Here is a 25,378-nt window from a genome sequence, read left to right on the forward strand (position 1 = left end):
ACTTATGAGTTGTTTGTTTACCCCTTAATAGTTCTATTAAGAGACAATATCTGAATTATTAAGAGATGAATCTTATTTGATGAAAAAAAGTTTGTCTCTAATAGTTCTAAAACCATCTTAATGATTTTGCATCATGGGTCTCCCTTAACCATTCAGCGTCCTAATTTCATTGTAAACAATTATATTTCGTTTTGCACTATATCATAAGAGCCTCTTAATTCTGATCACTTAGGGTTGTTTGACAGTTGCTGAATGATTTAGTACAAAATGATTAAGCAGTCAGAATGATTAAGATACTCTTATGATATAATGCAAAATGAAATATAATTGTTTGTTAATTGTTAAGAGTATAATTAGGACGTTGAATGGTTAAGGAAGGTCCAAGATACAAAATCATTAAAAGAATTTTTAGAACCATTAAGAGACAATTTTTTTTTTGCCAAACAAGATTCACCTCTTAACTGCTCAAAGGCTGCCACGTAATAAAACTATTAAAAAGTAAACAAATAACCCTTTAATCATTATGCACCAGATCATTCGGCAACTGTGATATAACCCCTTATACGGTAATAAAACTTGAATTTGTTTATTAAAAATGTGGATTTCTATTTAAAAAAAATAGTAATGTAAAGAAAATCAGCAATTTTTAAAAGAAAATTAGATAATATAAATATTATTATAATATTTTGAGTGTAATGGAAAGGGAAAAAGGGTCTAAATACTCTTGGCCGTATCCCTTTTAGGGTTTTACTACCAACTCTTCTCAATCTGCAGAGGAAAATGGAGACTTCTCTCAGATACGGCGGAGATTCCACCGCCCTCAGAGTCAATACAAACAAGAAGCCTCCTACAGTCAGGTACGCCGGTGATGCCAGCGCCCTCAAAATCCATGCTAAGCAGAAGTTCCGGATCGATTCCAACACTCGACTTCAGGTACTCCCATATCCAAAGCATCTAATTCCAGTTCCATTTGTATCTAGGAATCGTGTGGGTTTCATAATGATTTTACTCTTCGCCAATTTCTGTAAATAGTACAATATTTTGTGAGTTTGATTTGTCACTTTTGGTGCATCGATGTCTATGTGAATCGAATTATACCTCGATTTGTGCTGCATTTTTCTGTTTGTTTAGACGAACGGATTTTTAGATTAGTCGCTTCATGATGTGAGCTTCATGACATTGTTCTGTACCAAAATGATACGTATACCTAAGCACCATGTGGTTTATATGGTTTATTAATCATTATAAACTAATTAATGAAGGGACTTGGGTAGCAGAAGGGACCTGTAGCTAATGTGGTTGGAAGGATTGGAGATTGGAGAGGTTGAATGTGAGACGGGGAGCCGTTAGATATGTTGGAACTTATGGGTTTTATCTACAATTTTGTATTATGTATCCCACATAGGTGGGTAAGAAAAATGAAAGTGTGTTAAATAAGTACTATTCCACTCAATTGTTTGAAAGTCATTTAGGAGGCTTTTGGAGGGAAAATGGTAGTTATTTTTGGTTCATTTTAACTACTATATAAAGGGTGCATATGATCAGATAACCTTCTCTGAGACACTTTCAATACATACATAATTACAATCGTTTGATGTTCATGTGAACTTTATGTACGCTGCATAAAGTTCTGTTAGTTGAGGTTGAATCGTGGGAAGAAATTAGTCTCGAACCACCAGCGAAAATAGTGGGGGCTAATATTCTTTAAGGACAGTGATTATCACGTCCTCAATTCTGAAGATCTATCATATTGCAACAAGATAGGCCATGGAAGTTGAGATAGATTGAGGGGGAAATTGACTAAAATAGTTCCATCAACCAAATTCACTTTTTAGCCGCCTCCTCCTAAAATAGCCAATCTCTTTATCCATATGCCTAAAGACTGATTTCTGGGAAAAAAAATTCTTACACATATGGGTAAGGATCCTTATACAGAAATTTGAATCCTTGAGCAGATATGTTTTTGCGTAAACTCTGGCAAAAAAGTGAAGTTGGTCAATTTCCCTAGATTTAGGGAAGTTTAGCTTCTTGTTCTGTTTCTATGTTTTCTGTATATACTTGTGAAACAATTTTTCATAAGCATCGTGTCTTCACATAAACATTTGTTCTATGGAAAGGGTTATGTACTTGCGAAACATCGTGTCTTCACGGAAACGTTCCTTTGCATTTGTTGGCCAGTGCTTAAAATTGTGTGAGTTTCAGCCCAAACTTTAAAGTTCATTGCGATTTGATAACTTTGTTTATTTTGGTGTACTTCTTGACACTGGCAGCTTAATGGAGAACTTGATACAAGGATCGGGGCTCCAACATTTTTCAGCGCACTCCTTAGATACTTCCCGCCTGAAGTATGACATCATTTTTTTATTGCTGAAATTTACCAACTTCAGCAACTAATTGTAATTTCTTACCCATTCAAACCTTTTTATCCTGAAATTTAACTTTTCTTTGCGGTATATATAGCTTTCAGCAACAGTTGGAGTCGGATTGCAGTATGATAGACGTGAAAAACTTCATTATACCATGCGTGGGAAAAAGTCATTTTCTCTGACACCTGATCGATTTGCCAGCTTCGTTGTTAAGGGACGTTGTGATCTTGATAAAGAATTTAAACAGGTTGGTGTTTTAGTTATGCTGTTTAAGATTTTGTTCACTAAGCATGCATTTGGTACATAAGACAGGACAATCTAGAAATTTGTCGGCTCATATTTGGTAAAAAGGACAGGTTTGGAGGGGGGGGGGGACAAAGATACATTTTTCTGCCCCACTGAAATAGCTGGAACAAAAATGAGGGAGATGAGACATTTTGAAAATTACTAAACTACTCATGTCAAATTTAAACTCTAAAACCTTCTACAATTTTTTCACCCACCTACCTCACTCTCGCCCATCCAGTCTTGTGCTGCTCTTGTACCAAACAAACCATAAGAACACAACTTCAAGTTTGAAGGGGACATCCACCAACCACCATAATGATCTGTGTTTGATTTAGGGAAGATTGTTGACATTTGGAATAAAATATCATGGTGTAATGCCCAACGAATAAACTATAGGTCAAGCACTTGTACATATTAGTTAGTTACTATTGAAGGATTTTTTTTACATAGTGTTGTGCTTCTCTTATGATATGCATGTATTTCTAACAGCCAAGACCAAGTGGAGCCGCTGAATTGGTTTGGAACATTCTTGATTTTCAGAAAGATCAAGACATTAGGCTTAAAGTTGGCTATGAAATCGTTGACAAGGTATTTTCATTGAAACTAAGTTGTTTCACACCAAAGGAACCTTGCTTTACTTTGTCTAATGAAGTTCCTATGACCCCTTCCCCAGTCTCTCTCTCACTCTCACTCTCTATACACACACACACACACTCTTATATGTATATCCCTTCATGAAGACCTGTAATTGGATTCACAATTAGATCCTGCAATGTGGTTGAGTTCCTTTCACTGCTGTTTTGTAAATCTTGGAAAACTCATTTTGCTGCATATCTTGTTGCAGATTCCATATGTACAGGTGAGGGAAAATAATTGGACATTTACTGCTGATGCTAATGGCAGATGGAATGTGAGATATAATCTATGAAAAAGGTTGCTAGTATATCCTTTTGCCTGCTTCAATTGCAAAATTGAAGAGAAAATCAGATAGTTGGTGTAGGTTTGTAGAAGCCGCTACTGAAAGGACTGAATTCAGGTTTCTAAAGCATTCCCATTCTTATTAATTACTACCAAGCTTTTATCATATAATGTTGCTACATCTTCTCATTCATCATCACCTTTTAATTACTTAATGGAATCTAGAGATTATGGCAACCATGGTCCAATCACTAGTTGACAAGCCTTAGATTCTGTTCTCGCTCAGGAATTAAGAGGCCGTTACCAAGCACTAACGGGTCAATTATCTTACCGGATGAGCATATGAAGGACTGAGAATCTTACCCGGTAAGAGGGAAGGTAAGGATTGAGAGTTTTGCCCGGTAAGTGAGGGTGGTGACTCACACCCCCCAGTAAGAGCTTGTTATCAATACACTTTGATGGCTGGGAATGTTACCCGATAAGAGAAGTGGGGGTGATAGACTCGTACCAGAAAGCATTTGACAAACAGCCCCTAAGATTGCGTTTGGTATTAGGATGAGATTAGAGTTGGTTGAAAACGGGTTGCTAAAAGGTGCTAAGAATGCATATTTTACAAGGTTTAAAGACGTTATTTGCAAAGATTTAATAATACATGGTATCAGGTGCAAAACTTTTGGTATTTCATAATACATGGTTTCATGATGATTTGGCCCGTCCTGTCGGGGCCGGGGGTTTCATGTAAAAACAGGTACCAAGTTCGGGATCCCCAACATTTTGAAAACTAGGGGTTGGGGCCGGGATTCCATGTTAAGACGGGTACGGAATCTAAGGATCCTGACATGTTGAAAACCGGGGTCGGGGCAGGATAGGGTAATGTACTCCTCAACCCTCCTCATCTCCGTCCTTGAATGTAAATGTATTGATTAAAAATGTCTTTTTTGTTAATATACGTTTTGTTTTTCAACCAATGACCATTTTTTGTTGAATCGGAGATGGACCAGGGATAGGTCCAATAGAAAAACGAGGCGGGGATTCAATTCCCTGTAGCCATCGGGGACGGGGACAGGAACGGGGACAAAGGGTTGGAAGGCCGGGAGAAGAACATTAGAACACACCATTCTTTGGCAAAATCCAACACTATTTTCATTTACAAAAATGTTAATAAAAATAAGATAAAAAGTAATCCAAAAAGAGAAACTAAAGTTAGAGGTTTGTTTGATTACCTTTTAATAGTCTTATTAAGAGGCAACATCTGAATTGTTAAATGGTGAATTTTGTTTGGCAAAAAAAAAATGTCTCTTAATGGTTCTAAAACTTTCTGAATGATTTTGTATTATGGACCTCTCTTAACCATTTAACGCCCTAATTTCGTTGTAAATAATTATCAAATAATTATAGTTCATTTTGCATTAGGGGTGAGTAGCGGAACCGGAACTGCTTTGGAACTGCCGGTTCCGAATATGAGTGGTTCCGGTTCCTAAAATACGGAACCGATTGAGAATGGTTCCAGTTTTCAATTTTTTGGAATCGTTACCCGTTGGGACCGCCCCGGTATTTTTCAATTAAAAAAAATTATTTTTTTAATACTAAATTTAAATTAGGTCAAGAATTTAGAACTCTAGATTTAGAATTTTAGATAAAATGATTCGTATTTTTTCAAATTGTGTGTTTAATTGGATTCGTAGTATGTAATCGTTATACTTTGAACTTTTACAATTATAGTATGTAATCGTTAAACTTTCAACATTTATTATTAGTCTATTATGGTTTGTAATCGTCAAACAATATTTGTAGCCATTATTCCATATAATTTGTATTCTTGTTTATTTATTTAATGTTTTGGCAATGTTTTATTTTTTATTTTTAAATAACAAAATTTTAATATTTTAGAAAGCAGGTACCCGGAACCGGTTCCAAAAATTCAAAAACCGTTATAGCCGGTTCCGGTTCCAATATCTCAAGAACCGCCGGTTTCGGTTTCGGTTCTTGTCAAATAGGGCCGGTACTAGCCTATGCTCATCCCTATTTTGCAGTATATCATGTCAGCCTCTTAATTATTTTGATCACTTCATCATTCTACATCAAACCATTCAGCAACTGTCAAACAGCCTTAAGTAAAAGACATAAAAAGTTTTACATATTTTTAACATTTCGAAGAACCCTAAAAGATGTGTTTATTTTGAGATGTAAAAAGATATTTAGTACGATAAAGTTGTTACTTTTAGAAAATACAAGTGCAATCAATACGATTAAAAAACCGCTTTTAAATATGGGTGATATTTATTTTTGATATTTTTTTATATAGTTGTCATGGAAAAGAAATATAATCTTGATAGTAGCAGACACAGATTTTTTCATGACTATAAAATATTGAATACGTTAAATGGACACCTATTATTTATTGATGTCTACAACCTATTAGCTTTCTATTCACATACATCAACATCGATATTTACTTTTCACATTTTTAATGTTTGATTTGACCAGATTTCGATATAGCAGATAGGTGATAACGTCTGAAAACGCTATGTATGTATGTGATTTGACACTTGCATAGTGATACGCTATGTAAGTATTGTACTATGTTAGGTCGACTGCACTCAAAATTTTCTAGATTGGTTATTGATTTTTGTGCTTGCGGCACTATCTCTGTTATGCTTACAACACTATCTTGAAGAATAATAGTATGATATACAAGAAAATATCTATAAATCTCGTGTGTGAATGCACATATAGCGTTCAAACTGGAGAAATAAGCAGAAAAAGTTAAGGAAATGGATCGTAAACTTGTTGGTCTTCTTTGTTTTATCGTGTTGATTTTAAACTTTTTAGTAATCGGGGCAGAAAAATCAACGACCATAACTTCTCAAGGTATGTTTTTTTTTCTTCGTGATCTTGTTCTTTCACGTTAAACTCGATCATAATCTCTAAGTTATAATCTTGTTGAAGTGCATGTAGCTCTACGGTCCCGGAAGATCCTCCATTATCCGAGGTACGGTCCCGGAAGAGACTTTGGCCTCTCAAGCGTTCCTCCTCCTGATTTTATTCTTTATGGTCATTGATTTTAAGTATTAGATCAGATCTTGTAATGTAATATCTGATGTTTATTTGATTTTATTACAGATTATTATTCAACGTGTATTAAAATGTATAGTTTATGGAGACCATCATACGTATTGTACGCTTTTGCCTTTTATTGAATAATGGAGGAAGGGGTAAATCAGATAAAAAAAACCATTCAAATGCTATAATTTATAAACGCGTGAAAACCAGTCATAACCATTCAATTAGTTTATTTTAAGCTAGGATCCGATCCGATTGTTTCATACGTTTTGTTATTGTGCGTGTGTGTATTTCATATACGAAATGTATTTATGTTTTTATTCACATGTGAATTAATCATGTATGTTTTATATACAAAACAATATTGTACATTTCACATGTAAAACAACACGTGCAAAAACCTGTATTCACAAACTAAACATTTTTATGAATTTCATTTTACTTTTTCTCTACCAGAGGAGAGGAAAGCGAATGCATTCATATTCGCACAAGACTTGCAATTTCATAACAAAGCGAGTGAAGCGGGTCTAGTCTCGTACCCTCATCGTCACAGTAGGTGACAAGTTTTATCGTATATACAGATTGATTTTGTTGAATAAACATCTGGAAGCTATACAAATACATTTTTTTGTTTAAATTTCTTTATTATACAAAAGTAAGAAGTCATGATTCGATATTCTGTTAAACAACTGAATCATATGCTATATTTCTCGGTAACAACAGTGTCCGAAATTTGCCCAACTAAATCTACGGAACTTGATTGGTCCACAATCACACAGATTCAAAACGAAACATACCTCTCATTCATGAACGATTGGTGGAGCTGAAATTAACAACGATTAGTAACATTCAATAAAATAAAAAGTCAAAACTTCCGTTTACAAGTAAATATATAATCTGATGGTTATTATTAGGAGTGCTCATGAGTTGGGTTGATCGTGTTGAAGACATTTGTACAACTCAACTCAATGCTTGCGGTTTGAAAAATCTTAACCCAACCCAAACCGTACGGGTTGGTCGGGTTGATATTTTGATGCATTAAAATATTCTTCTAACCTTGAATATGTTATTTATTTACTCATAATTTCTTTTTCATCATCAACCATTTGATACAACTTATTCATACTTTTTATATATCATATTCAGTTAATTTTCTTAATTTACATATATATGTTCACAGTTGCTGAACATATATATACGAATGAGTTATATAGAGATGTGAATAGATTGAAAATACGTGTATATGAAGAACGTACATGATAGTGTAATTGTCTAATGTATATATTGATAGAAATTCAACAATCATATTAAATCCAAGAAATAAAATGATATCAAGTTCATCGGGTTGAGTTGGGTTCAAATAATAATAACTCAATATCAACCCAATACCTACGTCTTGAAAATTTTACAACTCGATTACACATCGAATTGCTTCAGGTTGAGTTATTTCATGTTGGGTTGAATTGATCAGGTTAGTCGGGTTTTTGAGCACCCCTAATTATCATAAAATATCAGAGTCGACACCATATAAAAAATTAGGCTAAAAATAATAAAGTTTGAAGGTTTATTAGATAATTGAGTGAACACCAAAAAAAGAGTATGAAACCGCGTAGACAACTTATGTCAATGAGTCAAATGTTGGCTTCAACTTCAAAGTCCACGCATAATATTTTTCATATTTAATTTTCAAAAAAGGTTTGCAATAAAAAATTCATATAAATATGAATTTAAAATAAATAAAACGTGTATATAATTATTTTATAAACTGTTGTTTGATTTATAAATTGAGTTATGGATAAGTGTTTATCAAGTAACATTACCTTACCGGATAAATATAATAAGTACTAAGAATTTTACCTCGTAAGAGCAAAAACAAGTATCGGGAGTCTTACCTAGCAAGCGAAAGCGATGACTCTTACCACGATTAGCATTTACCGTGTAAATTGTTGTATTTACTTCACATATTTTATTGAGTTTTGAACCTCTAACCTTTTAGAAAGCCAAAAACTCACATACTGTAGGGTCATTTGGTTTCTGACTCTAAATTTCCACCTAAGATGATAATAATTAATAATTCATTATTTTTCCAAAATAAAATAATAAAAAATAAAAATAAGTATGTATGGGATCATGGATTATATTGACTTTTGATCATTAGACACCTTGGCCATCTTCCAACTTTCTATTTGCTTTTTTATTTTATTTTTTCTTTTTCAATAAAATATTTTATTGATTTTTTTTTTATAAATTTTCAATTATATATTTCTATTTTGGACAAAATAATCAAGACGTATAACGAATCGAAGATAACATGTCTAACTATAGAATAAAGATGATCTGGTATGATTTTATCTGATAAGTGCTAATAAATTTAAAATGCCATTTTACAATGTAGAAGGGTATTATTTGCCAAAATTTGATAATATAAGTGGGTGAAGTGAAATATGTGTATTCTCATAATTTGTTTTAGGTGACCACTATGGCTTAATAATGGAGAAAATCAATCATAACTTTGTTTCTAATTTCAATACAAAATAATTATAATCATTAATTTAATAAAACACTTAATTAATTAACAACTAAACTATCATCTTGAATAATGCACATATATATTAAACGCAATAATAGACACACATATAGAGAGACATTGGATCATGTGAGACCAAAGATTTTTGGTGAAATTCGTAAGACCAATTCTCAACCCTTGGATTAGATCTATAATCTAAACATTCATAATCACAAAATTGTAACGAGACTTCTCAATAATCACAAAATTGTCACCGTGCACCTTTAGACCATTAGATCATTAGTTTATAAAGTTGATCAATGAATATAAATTGTCTTACGGGTCTCACAAAAAACTCTTGGTTATAGATGAACCCAACCCTATATATATATATATATATATATATATATATATATATATATATATAATCGAGGACTATGATGTCCTTTGATACACATATACACCATACAAGCACAAACGTATATTCCATATATCAAATACATACACAAGTAAAAATATCTTTCTCTCTCTTTTTTCATCATGCATATTTGTTTGGACATAGCATGACATCTTAAGAGTTGATTGTTTACCTCTTAATAGTTTCATTAAGAGGCAGCATCTGAATCGTTAAGAGATGAATCTTCATTGACAAAAAAAAGAATATGTCTCTTAATGATTCTAAAACCCTATGAATGATTTTGTATCCATGATCTTCCTTAATCATTCAACGCCCTAATTTCATTGTAAACAATTAGCATACAACTATATTTCATTTTGCATTATATCATGAGAATATCTTAATCATTCTGCACCAAACAATTCAGCAACAACCCCTTAGCCAAATCATTTATACCATGATTCATTGAACAAAATTGCGTTGTCGGTTATATAATTTGTAAATTTAATAAACATAAGAGTATTATTGTGAAAAATTTATATAATTGAAGATATAAATAAATATGCTTAAAATATCTGTTTTGTTGAAAATATTGTAAAGAATTATTGTTTGCACCAAATTTTATACGATGCGTTTTACCAAATAATGTAAGGTTTGATGTCGTAAATACTTGTATTTATGAAGTATTATTCATTTTCTTTGAAAAAAACATGTATATGTGAACCAATTTTCATTTCAAAAACACGACAAACTCGAACCATAATACGCTCTTTGACGGTCCCAGATCGGGAATACGATTTAAATTACTACGTTCATGATGTCGGATGATGAATGCTTCAATTGTGTGTATAAACAACATAATGCCAATTCTTATCATTGGTCATTCAATTTTATCTTTCCAAAATTAAATTGAAATGTTATCCATATTGATTGATGTCGACAAACCCACATGGAAAATGTCGAATATCTAACATGTTCATGTTCATGTACTTAAAAATGTAAATGTTGAATTACAAAAAACGAACTTGAGATAACGAGTTGAGTTTTAGTTTATGTATTAGGTTCAAATTAATATTGTTTGATATTGGGCTTTAGAGACCAAAAGTGCCTAGAAATATTTGGAATGGCAACGGGTCGGGTATTGGTATCCCCATCCCGAAACCGATAGTTAAAACCGTCTCTGTAACCGTCCCGATCCCCGTCGGGTCCCTGCGGTTTCCCCGATCCCCGTTGAGGAACCTGTTAAGAGTAAAAATCCTCTCTTCACTGTTGATTATAACGAACCCGAACCCAAAACCGAAACCGATCTGAAAAAAATTAGAATATGCTAATTTTCGCAATTAAAAGTAAATTATTTTTTAAAGATGTAAGTTTAAATGTCTCAAACATAATCGAACCATTACAAACAATGTATTAGATTACAATATAAAACTAAACAGAAATTCAAACATCATACAACTAAAATCACGATTTTAAACAAATAAACTAGACTTTTTCGTGAGCTTTATTTGGGTTGTTGAGGTAAAGTACATAAAAGTCTTTTAAATTTTAATGATATTATTTTCTTTTAATGATATTATATATATAAATATATATATACACACAATATATATATATATATATATATACATATCGAGCTGGGCCGGGCCGGTGATCACCATCCCCGCCCCCGTCCCCGTTAAAATCTCCACTTCAGTTTTCGGTTTTCACCATCGGTTTCGATTTTTTTTGCCATCCCTAAGGTTGTCATTAGTAATATCAATATTCTATGGAATAGATTTCCACAGCAAATTAGGTGCACAATAGGGGTGAACATGTACGGTACAATGTTTTTTTTCAATTTCGTGTACCAACCAATTATAATTGGTATTTAAATATTTTATACCATGTACCAACTAACTGTACTTGATACCAACTTTTTTGGTTGGTACGGTTTTGTACTAACATATCAAAAGTTGAAGTTACAAATCCTTTAACATGGTACAATACCAAGGATCAATTGCAGATTCGCATGGTCATGTATGTACTTTTGTAGAGGTATAGAATGTGTGGTTGTCAAACGGTGGAAGTGTGCATTATAGAGGCTAAAAGGCATGTGTGTGTTGAGAAGAATAAGAGACGAGGAGTTACTGAGTAATGAGTTAGACTTGCTATCAGAAGCTGTGGATCAATAAGTAATTACTAAACAGTAAATAGTAAAATGTTACATTAATAAATTCTTTTAAAAGAAAAAGATACATTAATAATTAAAGACAATTCATTTGTTATATGATAAATAATTTAATATATCTATACTATATTATAAAATATTTGATAAAAACTCTTAAAAACTACTTTTATGCATAAAATACTATTTATTAATGCATATTACTCAAAACTCAAGATTACAAGTAAATTGTGAATAAGTACAACTTATTAAAGCTAAATATTTGAATTCGTTTAACTAACTGCATATAAACATAATCAAATACACGACAACCATCTCATTTTAAATATAAAAAATCTAAAATATAACTATGATAAGTATTAAGTTATAACAAAATACTTAATTATTATCTTTATAAAATGTTATATTATTAAACCAAAAAATAAATTATTTCGTTATTAAACTTAAATTAAAGTATAATAAAAAATTAAAGAAATTACATAAAAAATTAGAACTTTTAAATAGTTGCTTTGATATTAACATTGATATTTTTTTTTTCAAATTTATATTTCATTTAAAAATAAAATCATTAATGATTTCTTAAAAACACATAAGTATTATAACATCGACATAGACAAATAATAAAATAAAACATTAAAATTGAGATGTGTCTTGTTGCATTGTGCGAAAACTCTTCTACTGTGTATATATATAGAGAGTTCGTTTCAAATACAACCCGTCACATTTGTACAACCAATGCAACCCAAAAAATTGAGATATTTATGAAAATGATTAGAGTTCATTTATTATGATTTGAATATTTATGAAAGATGAATATGGTTCATTAATTATGATTAATACTTTATATTATGAAATAATCAAAACTTCTATGAAATCACATATTAATCAAATAAAATGGACGGTTGAGATTGAGTTGTATTGGTTGCACAAATGTCAAGGGTTGTATAATAACCAACCTCTCTCTCTATCTCTCTCTCTCTCTCTCTCTATATATATATATATATATATATATATATAAATAAGGGTTCAAACGAGAACCCCTGTGATTTACGAGAATGCGAGAACAACACAATAACCACATATTGTGATAAAAAAATAAAATTAAAAGATTTTTAAAACTAAAATTGAAATTTAAAAAGATTCAGAAAATATTATAATTAAAATCGTAATAATGAAAAAGATACTATAAAATCTTTTAATATGATTACTCGATCATGATTATCATTATCTAATAAACGGTTAATCATGTGATATGGGTGTGATTATCACACAATTATCACATTATCGCTTATATTAACACGATTTGATGTGATTTGGGTGTGATAATCATGTGATTATCACAAAATTATCACATTATCGCTTATATCAACACGATTTAGTGTGGTATGTGTGTGATAATCATGTGATTATCACACAATTATCACAAGGATTCCGCTCGGCTAGGGTTAACTTAGAAAATCGACTACCGATTTGGTGTGATATGGGTGTGATAATCATGTGATATCACYATCATAACAGCGCACTCGATTTGATCATGGTTTCGATCGGTTAGGATTAGACGATCACACATTTATCACAACGATTACAGGCGAAATCCATTAAACAATTTGGTGTGATAATCATGTGATATCACTATTATAACATCACTTGCGCACTCAATTTAATCATAGTTTTGATCGGTTAGGGTTAGACAATCACACATTTATCACAACGATTACTCACGGTTTCGATAGGTTATGGTTATACTTCATTGATCATGGTTTCGATATGTTATGATTACACAATCACACAATTATCACAAAGGGAGAAGAGAGAGTGGAAAAGAACGTGCACGAAAAAAAAGGATAATTATGACTAATTAAAATAAAATAAAAATTATAAAATTAATTAATTACATTACTTATTTAATATAAGTTAATTTATTAATTAAAAAAGTTTGAGGTTATTAGATTGTTCTCGCATTCTCGTAAATCACAAAGGTTCTCGTTTGAACCTCCACCTATATATATAGGGTTAGGTTCACGTGAGACCAAGGGTTTTTCGTGAGACCCGTAAGACCAATTTATGTTCATTGATCAACTTTATAAGCTAATGATCTAATGGTCTAAAGTTGCACGGTGACAATTTTGTAATTATTGAGAAGTCTCGTGGCGTTTATGAATGTTCAGATCTGATGATTGTAGATCTAATCCAATGATTGAGAATTAGTCTTACGGGTCTCACAAAAAACCATTGGTCTCACATGATCCCAAATATATATATATATATATATATATATATATATATATATATGGTAATCATTTTCAATTTTAATGCAAACACTTTATGGTATTTTACACGTTGGCAACGCTCACAGAGGAAGTAAAGGCATCACCGACACAGTAACGCGCCTCCAATTGGGCCCCACTCCTCTTCTCTCATTTTCCTTTAATATTTTAACCTTTTCTTTGGAACGTTTCTGCATGTGACCTTCCCACTCCCACATTAAAATTCCTTATCGTTATTTGTCATATAAATTAATATTTTAGATTCTAAACCATTTTAATTATTAATTCATATAACTATTTCTCCTCTTTTAACAAAAAAAAAAAAAATACTAATTAATATTCAATCACAAAAACTTAGAGCTTCTTTTTTTTTTCTTTCTAAAACTATCACTTTATTCATTGAAAACAAGATTGAGATGACATTTGTTTTTTAAAAGCTGTTGAAGTCTGAAATTTTATTTCATTTCTGATTAATAAGAGATGGTGTTGAAATCTGAATTCTGTTTTTGTAAAATCAGTTGCAAATATTTTGCAAAATTCTCTTGATTTTCATAAAATTTTCATTGTTGAAATTCATCACAACAATTATTTAACAGATGGAACACAGTAAAAATCTTTTGGATACCTTTCAGACTTTCGATGCTGTCGGGAATGCCGTCGATGAATTTGTTTGTGGAAAGATCGATATTTTGATAGAGGATATAGATCGTCGATAGAAGTTTTTGTTACACATAATCTTTTAAGCTAACCTACAGGTACAAAAATTATATATATATATATATATATAGAGAGAGAGAGAGAGAGAGAGAGAGAGAGAAGGTAGGGCATGCATTTCACGATGAAAGGATAGTGGCGTCTCTGGTGGAGAAATAAACAATAATAAAAAAGAATCAAACAAAAGGGGAAATAAGATGAATTAAGGTATTTGTTTACCTTTTATTTATATTCAGACCTTATTAAGTGATAAGAGAATCTGAGAATAATAAAAAAACAAACAGAAAAAATATCTGAACGAATCAGACATAAGTAGTAGTTAAGAGCTAAAAAAAAGATAAGCTTAAATATATTTCATTTTTCTTAAAATATATTATGATATCATAATTTAATATTCTGATCTAAAATAAAACAATCAATAATATTTGGTATCATTGATTTTAAAATTATATAGGAAATATAAGTAGTTTGTATATTTTAATGTATGCAACAATTTACTCGGTAAGTATTAACCATGGTAAGAATCGCCGTCATCACTTACCAGTTAAGACTCTAGGTCATTGTTGTATTCATCAGTAAGGTAATATTGATAAATACTTACCGGTTAAGTGTTTGATATACAGTCCTTAAGTTTTATTATATAATTTTAAATGAAAAATAATTTAAAACAAAATTCTAAGAATTTACGATTACATATATATATTAAGAAAACACTGTACAATGTTGTATTGAAGAGGTAAGCCGAAGGTGGTTTCTTGTGTCGGTAGATATATCATAAATACTATTTTATTAATCTTCTTTTTATACCATACATATTTTTACCATATATATAATTTTTGTTTGATTCTAACAATAAAAGTCGAGTTAATAGCAATATATATCGAGGTTCAAACGAAAACATCTTCATTTAATGAAAATGGGAAAACATTCTTATCACATGTATAATATACATGAGGACACCTGGTGGTGTGCAGATGACGTGTCATGCGACTTAGGTCACACTAAAGGTTGTATGTCTCTGATTTAATATCACGTCAAGAACACATTTATCGCATATGTGATAATACACATGAGGGGACTAGCAGCATGAGTGAGACTTGACCCGCAACCTAGGTCGTGCAAAAGTTGTATGCATCTCTGATTTAATATCATATGTGATGAAATATAGTATCACATTTAATTGATTATATTAAAAGAGTATTATCATGTTCTCTTAAAATGAAAGTGTTCTCATTTGAACTATTCCCTGTATATATTACAAATCATTTGGAAACATTCTACTACTGATATAAATTGTACAAAACCAATCTAGGATAATAAATATATAGTTCCATAAATATCTCAATTGTTTCCTATTTTAAAACGTTGATCGTAATTAATGAACCATGATCATTTTTCATAAACATTTCGATCATAATAAATAAACTCTTATCATTTTTCATAAATATCTCAATTGTTTGGTTTGTAACGTTTTAGAAGGTTTGCAAATGATTTGAACTATATTATAATTTTCACTTGGATCTCAACAAGATACAAGAATCAGTCGATCTCGCATATGACATGGCTTGATTTGTATGCGGTCTTGTAAGTCTTTACTGGCTTTGTCTCTTGTTTTAGTGTTGTTTTCGTTTTTAACGGTGTTGTAAATTTTGATAAATAAATGAAAACCATAAAAAATGTTACAAACTAATAAAAATTGATATAAAAATATTTCATTACATATTTTTATTTATCAAAAAACTATGATTTAATGTATTGTTTCACATATGCTTGTGTTTATCTGGTAAAAGAATTAGTTCACTTAGTGAAATGAAAAAATACATATAAAAAGGTTTCACATGATTAAACAAATACATGCAAAACTATCATATTATGAAACAAATATATGTGAAATAATGTCTTAAATCATAGCATTTGCTGAAAAAAATCAATGAAACAAACATACAAGAAAATTCAGTTGTAAATTCGAAATATGTTGTGAGTCGGGGATAAACGAGAGTGTGACATATGTCCTTATTTGTTATCATTCTTTGTGCATAATGAACGTCAACATTTATATCCGTAAATGTTGTTCTTGCTTGTCCCTCGATTCACAAGGTAAGTAAAGGTGCGTTTGGTATCCAGACATGATATGACAAAACTAGACATGATATGACAGTTGTTTAGTGTTTGGCAAGTAGAACTGGTCATGACATAACAAATAAAATGACCAATATATGTGAGACAAGATTGTTTTTGTTAGACATAGTTTTTACATTTGAAACTTTCCTGCAAAACACTGTGAAGATAACCTTTACAGTATTTTTGTTGTGAATGTTCGACCTTTTTTTAACTTCACAACATTTTTGCTATGAAATTTTATGTGTAAAATTGTTATCTCGTATGTTTCACGAAAATAGTCAGTTCCCACTTGAACCAAAAATCTATGTTTTGATGCAAGTTGATAAAAAGACGAGAAGAAAACAGTGAAACGAGTGAAAAAGGGTTTTATAGATTCTATGCTTTTGAGATCAAGTACCATTTTTCAGAAACTTCAAAAGTTTTGTATTTTACCTTGATCAAAATTTGATATTTTTTAGGGTTTATGAGAGGTGGTGGAGCCTTATTCCCTTCATAATTCCATGCCGGTGTAAAGTGTGAAATTGAATACAGCCTTCTCTCTCTACATATAAATGTATATATTGACCAGCAATTCCGGCGGCAGATCTACACAGTGACGGTGGTGGTGGTTGTTCGAGGTAACAAATCGTTTTCTACATTTAATAAAGCCAGCTGATCCCAAGTCATCGCATCCCTCTGTTAATTCAATATTTTATACAATTATACTATCTGTGTGTGAAATTGTGTTTTATGAAAGTCGTCGTCTATGGATTCCATCTCTGTAACACAGTAAATGATGCTAGCTTAAAGAATTGATTAAAAATTAGTTAATTTGAGGTGAGTCTCATTGATTGACCTTGTGTTCCTAATTAATTAGGGACCTCTAATTAGGGTGTGTGAGCAGTATTAGCGCGTTTAAGTTGACATTGATCCATCACGCATCTAGTCTACTTTCTTCACTACTCTATGTCTTAATGTGTGTATAAAATATACTTGTATTTCTTCTCTCTCTCTTCGTCTCCATCTGTCATCTTATTATAGAGAGTCCAAGTGACTAATATTGACGAGGGAGCTTTATGTGATTGGATCCATTCGCAATATCAAATCGTACCCCTCTGTTTGGTCTTTTCAGTTGTACCAAAAAACCCTCACAAACACCCTTTGCTCCACCTCCTATTTGTTAATAGCCAGGTGTGCTTCTGTGTTCTTGAGAAAGAGAAGAATTTAGAAGAAAGGTTAGTGGGGAATTGAGAGAAGACATAATAATTGAGAGATGGTGTGTGAAATGATGGGGTGGAATTGCCGAATTGTTGGCTGAATTTCTGGAATTTGGTTGACTACCCTGTATCTAATTAAGGTAAAAAGATTGTTCTTTTCCATTCACCCAAGTTTTGTGTTCTTTTCTCTACGTGCAAATTTTGATACATTTGTTGCTTTTTTGTGAATTAAGGTTTCTTGGATCACCTGACTTTATCTATATGGGTTTCTGTTTTATTGTGAATTTTATCAAAGTATAATTCACTAAAGTGAAATACTTCTGCTTGGAGTTTAAGGATCTTGGTAACCTGTTTGAAAAAGTTTATGCAATTGCTTTGGGTTTATTGGATCTAGTAGAGTAATTATATGAACAGATCTTGTACCAAGCATTTCTAGCTTGTTTGCAATGATTATGTTATTTCTGTTATGTTTCTTTTGATATTTAAGCTCTTTTTGGTGCCTTTACTATATGTTTGTGTCTATTTCAATGTAGGAGCATGTCCAGGCCACTTCATCGAGGTGTTTTGGGCGGCGGAAGACTTCCAGGAAACATTCAAGATTATATCGAAGACTCTCAGATGAAGGTTAAAATAGATAAGGAAGATTTTGATAGGAGTCGGACATCCTCTGATCATGTATCCTTATCATTAAGGAATCCATTCCAATTCCTTTTTTCAGAAAACTCGTCATCTAAACAAGATTCCACTGAGAATGGATTTGTGGTCTCTGATCCATTTACCCCAACAACTTTAAGGAATCGCCATATGCTGACGTTACTTTTTCTTAAATTCAGTTTAGTTTTGATAGTGATTCTTGGTATTTCTGTGTCATTTCTGTGGACAATCTCGCTCATGACAGCTTCTAAAGGTCATATGCTTCATGGGTATAGACGGCTGCAAGAACAGCTTGTGTCCGACTTGTGGGACATTGGGGAGCTCTCACTTGGTTCCACTAGGTTCAAAGAGTCTGAGTTCTGTTCTCTAGAATCCGAAAACTATGTACCCTGTTTCAATATTACTGAAAATCTTGAGTTGGGTTTTACTGAAGGGAAAGAGTTTGACCGTCATTGTGGGCCTATGTCAAAGCAGAATTGTTTAATTCTTGCTCCGCCCAAATACAAAATTCCTCATAGGTGGCCCACTGGAAGAGATGTAATCTGGATTGACAATGTTAAAATTACTGCACAGGAGGTACTTTCATCTGGAAGTTTGACGAAAAGGTTGGTAAAACTTCTACGTCAATTAAAGATAAGATATGAGTTGGTTATTTGGTTAAACATGTCCATTGCTGTCACTTTCTTATTATTAAATTCTTTGTGGCTGATGTTAATTAATGTGGTTGCAGGATGATGATGTTAGATGAAGACCAAATCTCATTTAGTTTTGCATCTTCTATGGTAGATGATAATATCGAAGACTACTCTCATCAGATTGCAGAAATGATTGGTTTAAGAAATGAATCTTATCTTGTACAAGCTGGAGTAAGTAAAAGTTACTTTCGTGCATAATATTGCTTTTACTGCTAATATTGTTCGTTTTGATGCCCCTAATGAGTTTTCTTTATGAATTATATGGAAGTGACCATCTTTTATCTTCTGCATGTGCATTGTAACTTTGGGATTTACATTGCACTAAGCCGATCATGAAAATTCCAATCTTTGACTTGATGCATAGTTTAAAGAAATGTTTGACTATTTGTCAAATACTAATAATACCCTTCAAGAAAGACTAATAAAGGAAAGTTGTAGATTTCAATGAATACTAGAATTTTTTCTGCAATGATGATAATGGGCAAATAGGTCATTTGGAACCTTTCTAGAAATGGCTGTGGCAATATTCATGGGACATCTGTTGCAATTTTCATTGGCCGAAGGAAGTATTAGTTTGGTAAACTAACAAGTATTTTTCTTTTATGTTATAGAATTGGATTTGAACTTCACAGAAACAGCCGCTCTACTCTTGGTGGTAGAGGCCAGGTCTACTTTAGTCTTACCCTCCCTAGACCCCACCTCCGAGTGGAATATACTGGGTTTGTTTGCTTTATATTGGTTCGGTTTATAGAATTGGATCTGAAATAGCAATTGCAAATGCCATTTTGACCAACCACATTGGCTTAGTTATAGACGCATTTACCATTCCATTATGCATGTCATTATGGTGAAAATGCATAGTTTTCTAACGGTTTTTATCCATCCTTTTTTCAGGTGAGAACCATGTTAGATATAGGTTGTGGTTATGGTAGCTTAGGAGCACATCTATTCCCGAAACAACTTTTAACAATGTGTATTGCAAACTATGAGGCTTCAGGCAGTCAAGTTGAAATAGCTCTTGAACGAGGTCTCCCTGCGATGGTTGGTTCTTTTGCTTCAAAACAGTTGCCGTTCCCATCACTTTCCTTCGACATGATACACAGTGCATGGGATGGTGTTGAATGGGATAAGAAAGGTATCATTTTGTAAGCTAAACTTCATGGTTATGTTACATTAGCTAATATTTATGCGCACATTTCCTGGTCTCCAGAAGATCGAGCTGAATTTAAGCTACCTTTTTGCCTTTTGGGTTTTGTCACAGATGGTATACATTTGATAGAAGTCGATCGAGTTTTGAGACCTGGAGGATATTTTGTTTGGACCTCGCCATTTGCCAACACGCCAGCTTCTGTTCGTGATAAAGAAAGTTTGAAAAGATGGGATTTTGTGCGTAATTTTGCTAAAGATCTCTGTTGGGATTTGTTATCACAGCAGGATAAAACCGTCGTGTGGAAAAAACCTAGCAAGAAAAATTGTTATGCTTCTAGGTATATCTACCTCTATGCGAACACCATTACACATTTACAATGTTTTTTCTTGTGAAATCCTTTTTGCTTTCGAACGTTAAAGGTATTATGTAGACATTGTATGCAAAACTGGTCTTCTAATTATAAAAGTTGTAACTTGTGAGTGATCTTAATCTTGTCTCTGAACCACTGTGATTGATAGAAAACATGGTCCTGGTCCTTTGATCTGCAAAGAGGGTCGTGATGTTGAATCTCCATATTACCATCCACTTGAGGCATGCATAGGAGGAACTCGTAGCCGGCGATGGATTCCTATTCAGGAAAGGGCAACCTGGCCTTCTAGAGCTATGTTGAGCCCCAAGGAACTTGCGGTGCATGGTAAGCTTTTGTCGTTATTTTTTTTTGAGCTTATTGAAAGAATCCCTTTGGTTAGCCATAAGCGAGCTTATCAAAACAGGCTACTTCAAGTAGTTTTTCAATAAGCTAGCTTATCAGAACACGCTACTTAAAGTAGTGTTTCAAAAAGCTTCAGGGGAGTTGTTTTCACTTCTTTCCAATTATACCCCTTATATATTTCCAATGAATTTGTTAACATGTCTTTTTAGGTCATTTTACATTGTCATCTAGCCTATGAGCTAGTTTTTACCAATCATGACTAGTCATGCAAGTTGTACTCCCCAACTCTTATCTGATTATGGATTAGGCCTAATGTACTCTCTCCGTCAAGTAGTTTTTCAATAAGCTAGCTTATCAGAACACGCTACTTAAAGTAGTGTTTCAATAAGCTTCAGGGGAGTTGTTTCCACTTCTTTCCAATTATACCCCTTATATATTTCCAATGAATTTGTTAACATGTCTTTTTAAGTCATTTTACATTGTCATCTAGCCTATGAGCTAGTTTTTACCAATCATGACTAGTCATGCAAGTTGTACTCCCCAACTCTTATCTGATTATGGATTAGGCCTAATGTACTCTCTCCGTCCCGGAATAAGTATCTACATTTATATATTAGTTTGTCCCAAAATACGTGTCCACTTTCAAAAGTAAGTACTCACTTTCCATTTCTACCCTTATTATCAGATGGAGAAATTCATTACCTCTTATGGCATTAAGGGTAAAATAGTCATTTAGTTAGTTAAAAGGTGTAATAATAACACATTTCTAAAACTGTGTGCCTTTTTCATCGTGGGCATTTATTTGTCTGACGGATGTAATATGTATGCATCATAAAAGTTGTACTAATTTGTATCCACACATCTTAAGACTAGTACTAAAGAATGTTTTGACATATTTTTCTCTGGTTTATTAGGTGTACTTCCAGACGACTTTACGGAAGATAACATTAACTGGAAGTCAGCAGTTCGAGATTACTGGTCTCTACTCTCCCCACTGATATTTTCAGATCATCCAAAGAGACCTGGTGAAGAGGATCCTATTCCGCCTTATAACATGGTCAGAAATGTCTTGGACATGAATGCCCATTTTGGCAGTTTTAATTCCGCCTTATTGGATGGCCGAAAATCCGTATGGGTGATGAATGTGGTTCCCACCATTGGGGTCAACCACCTCCCCCTTATCCTAGACAGAGGGTTTGTTGGCGTGTTGCATGACTGGTATGTTCTTTGTTGTCTTACTCGAAATTATTTGCACAAAAATTCTAATCTTCACGATGCTTACTTATTTTAATGGGCTTGGAACTCGGCTTTAGGTGTGAGGCATTTCCATCCTACCCTAGATCTTATGATATGGTGCATGCCGATGGACTTTTATCTCTTCAAACCGTAAAGCAGTCTCATTGCAGCATGGTGGATCTTTTCTTTGAGATTGATCGATTACTCCGTCCAGAGGTATCTTGATTGATTGTTTTTATTTCAAATGCATTCAAATTTTTAGAGGTTACAGTAGACCAAATAGCTTGATGCAAAGGGTATGGGTGCATGGATATAGGATTTTTTCGATTCTAAAAAACCAAGGACATGTTATGTTAGGGTCCCATATCGGTTACAGTTTCTCCTTAATATATGTCGGATCCTCTTTAGGTTAGGGTTCTTTTGGACAGTAATCTAATGGGTTCCATGTATTCTTACATGGTATCAGAGATAAGGTCTATCACTCTATAGACTTGACACTCGGGGACAATAGGTACTCGTCTAGCCCCTCTTCACACCCTCGGACAATCTGTACCCCTTTAGCCGCAGTTTCTTTTTCGGGCTGCCCGGGGGGGGGGGGGGGTTAGAGTCCCAAATTGGCTGGTTGGACATGGACCATTTCCCATCAATTTACTCCTTAAAGGCTCTTTTAGAGAGTAATCCAATGGGGTTCCACATATCCTCACACGGTATCAGAGCCAAAATCTACCACTCTACGGACTCGACACTTTGGGGCAATATGTACTTTTCTATCCCCCTCTCGACACTCTTAAGACAATTTGTTCCCGTTTAGCCTCCATTTGAAGAGTAGGGGGGGTGTTGGTTTCTAGAGTCCGTCATCGGCTAAAATTTGGACATTTCCCCTCGGTATATGTTGAAGCCTAGTTTTAGTTTTCATGTTAGCTAATAGTTACGAAAATGAAATGCAGGGTTGGGTGATACTACGTGACGCCGCCTCTCTGATTGAATCAGCGAGAGCCATCACAGCTAGATTAAAATGGGAAGCACGAGTTGTGGAAATCGAGAGCAACAATGACGAAAAACTCCTTGTTTGCCAGAAACCTTTCGTAAGGAGCAGTTCAAACTCGTTATGATGACATTCAACATTCATTTTCTTCAAAATTTTCAGCATTTTTATTGTCGCCAAACTGAGGAACGTTTGGGCAGAAAAAGAAAGCCAAAAGGAACTAAAGTTATTGGTGATACTCGAGAGTCAAAAGAAGGTCCTGTGCCGCCATAAGGTGGACGTAGGGCGGGTGTAATTACACAAAAGTATAGGTGCGGAATTTTTTATACTTGAAGCTTATCGTCTTTCGTCTCGTATGGATACCGACTATATGAATTTGATGGTTATAAGAATAAGTAGAATGGTATATATACGAGACTTTGATGAAACCAAATATTGTTGTTTCTTGACAATATTCTTCCCATTCATAATATATTTGAATTCTATTCTTTGATACTTGATTATCGGAATTCACTCTGGTCTTGTGTTTGTATTTTGATGCTTCATCAGAATTCACTGTTTACCGACACAAATTGGGTAAACGTTAACCGGGTAAAAGGATGTTTGGTTGGTTTTTCATTAAGTGTAATGTAAATAAAGTTGTCTATGCGGATTAATTTGTCTGAATAGATTGAGAAGGTTTTTGTTTGAGAGAGTTTTTTCATAGATGGAAATAATGTTTTTTAACTGCGAATGGCAGGTTTGGAGATCTTGGTTTTCTACAGAAAGCTCCCCCTTAAAGGCTTATTGAATAAGCCACTTTTTATATGATTGACCCACTATCGAGTCTCATTAACTCATGAAACTGCGAACAAACATGTCGTATGAGTCTCTTGCTTAACTTACTAGGTCAGCATCGTGGACAGGTAAGAAGGGTTTGGTAGATAGCAGTATCTCTGACGAGGTAAATACATACGGAGATGGAGTCAAACAATGGTCCGTCATTGTAGCCATTGCTTTGTTTTGAATGTTGTGGCTTTGTGGTTTGCGTTTCACAATGGTATTCAATGTGGTTTAGTGGCCCGTAAGTCGATGAATACACAATGTGGTTCAAAATTCACATGTGAATAGTGGAATAAAATCTTCCTATTCATTGAAACATGTTAAAATAAACAAAAAACTATAATTTTTTTAATTGATAATAAGGTTTGTACAACCAATTATTATAGCCACATAAAATTAAAATCTTTAAAAAATATTACATTCAATTCTTACAGATTTTTTATCTTAAACATTTCATTATTAATTATATTATTAAAAATCTTATAATTTTATAATCACAATATATTTTTAATAAATAATTTCTTATATAGAATAAAAATAATTTAATTTCATTGATGCAATGAAATAAAAAAATCAAGTATCAAATATGCAAGATAAAATTAAATAAGTGTACTTAAATACAAATACACGTATAGTTTATGTTGATCTTGTAATGTAATGACTTATATATGATGTGTTTGTAGAAAATGATTGAATACAAACATAACAAATTTTCAATTTTAATTATATATTTTGTATTAAAACAAAAAATTATAGATTTGTTGGAAAAACTAGGAAGGTAAGACCTGATTCTAAACAATCTGACTGGTGATAAATTTGCTAACAACTGAAAGAGTGAGAGAAGAAAATATTCTTTTAGATCTGAAGTACTTAGTTTTTTTTTTTTTGATAGTGACGCCGATTTTGCCTAAGAAACTATTAATCAGAAGTTCTTTCAAAACGGACAAGTTGTAAACATATGACAAATGGGATCTTTTATAGCCACCGTTACATTAAAAGTTGCTTGCCAACTTAAACACGTATTTTATTTGATTTATTGATGCATGCATGCTTGTACTATTTATTTTTGTCTTTGAAGTTGATATAGACACTTGTTAACCCAATTCATCTTTTTATATACA

General features: G+C 32.8%; 2 protein-coding genes and 1 long non-coding RNA gene across 5 annotated transcripts; all 3 read left to right on the forward strand.

Moving 5' to 3' along the window:
* Positions 1 to 732: 732 nt before the first annotated feature.
* On the forward strand, positions 733 to 3,738 carry LOC112509427 (outer envelope pore protein 21B, chloroplastic-like). The gene is made up of 5 exons (XM_025114382.1): positions 733 to 933; positions 2,271 to 2,345; positions 2,461 to 2,613; positions 3,144 to 3,242; positions 3,499 to 3,738. The coding sequence occupies exons 1-5, from the start codon at positions 781 to 783 to the stop codon at positions 3,580 to 3,582; spliced, it is 564 nt and encodes a 187-aa protein (XP_024970150.1). The 5' UTR covers positions 733 to 780; the 3' UTR covers positions 3,583 to 3,738.
* A 2,409-nt stretch (positions 3,739 to 6,147) lies between these two features.
* LOC112510369 lies at positions 6,148 to 6,826 on the forward strand. The gene is made up of 2 exons (XR_003068922.1): positions 6,148 to 6,443; positions 6,522 to 6,826. It is a non-coding gene; the product is annotated as an uncharacterized LOC112510369 (long non-coding RNA).
* A 10,511-nt stretch (positions 6,827 to 17,337) lies between these two features.
* Positions 17,338 to 23,940, forward strand: LOC112508557 (probable pectin methyltransferase QUA2). Of its 3 annotated transcripts, none has more exons than XM_025113223.1 (9): positions 17,338 to 17,424; positions 18,537 to 19,262; positions 19,388 to 19,523; positions 20,247 to 20,487; positions 20,614 to 20,839; positions 21,021 to 21,196; positions 22,129 to 22,432; positions 22,528 to 22,666; positions 23,398 to 23,940. In XM_025113223.1, the coding sequence occupies exons 2-9, from the start codon at positions 18,541 to 18,543 to the stop codon at positions 23,560 to 23,562; spliced, it is 2,109 nt and encodes a 702-aa protein (XP_024968991.1). In that variant the 5' UTR covers positions 17,338 to 17,424; positions 18,537 to 18,540; the 3' UTR covers positions 23,563 to 23,940. The 3 variants fall into 3 exon arrangements, with proteins under 3 accessions (XP_024968991.1, XP_024968990.1, XP_024968993.1); XM_025113222.1 differs by lacking the exon at positions 17,338 to 17,424 and adding an exon at positions 17,731 to 18,143; XM_025113225.1 differs by lacking the exon at positions 17,338 to 17,424 and having other exon boundaries at positions 18,299 to 19,262.
* The last annotated feature ends 1,438 nt before the right edge of the window (positions 23,941 to 25,378 follow it).

The sequence above is a fragment of the Cynara cardunculus genome (genome assembly GCF_001531365.2).
Source record: "Cynara cardunculus var. scolymus isolate 2C chromosome LG 3, CcrdV1, whole genome shotgun sequence".
NCBI classification, from domain to species: domain Eukaryota; kingdom Viridiplantae; phylum Streptophyta; class Magnoliopsida; order Asterales; family Asteraceae; genus Cynara; species Cynara cardunculus.

Bases quoted from the DNA above. Each gene is read 5' to 3' on its own strand.
- LOC112509427 (XM_025114382.1), top strand. From the start codon at position 781: ATGGAGACTTCTCTCAGATACGGCGGAGATTCCACCGCCCTCAGAGTC. The intron at 934-2,270 runs GTACTCCCATAT...TGACACTGGCAG, and splicing joins ATTCCAACACTCGACTTCAG to CTTAATGGAGAACTTGATAC. The intron at 3,243-3,498 runs GTATTTTCATTG...ATCTTGTTGCAG, and splicing joins GCTATGAAATCGTTGACAAG to ATTCCATATGTACAGGTGAG.
- LOC112508557 (XM_025113223.1), top strand. From the start codon at position 18,541: ATGTCCAGGCCACTTCATCGAGGTGTTTTGGGCGGCGGAAGACTTCCA. The intron at 19,524-20,246 runs GTAAGTAAAAGT...TCCTTTTTTCAG, and splicing joins CTTATCTTGTACAAGCTGGA to GTGAGAACCATGTTAGATAT. The intron at 22,667-23,397 runs GTATCTTGATTG...AATGAAATGCAG, and splicing joins ATCGATTACTCCGTCCAGAG to GGTTGGGTGATACTACGTGA.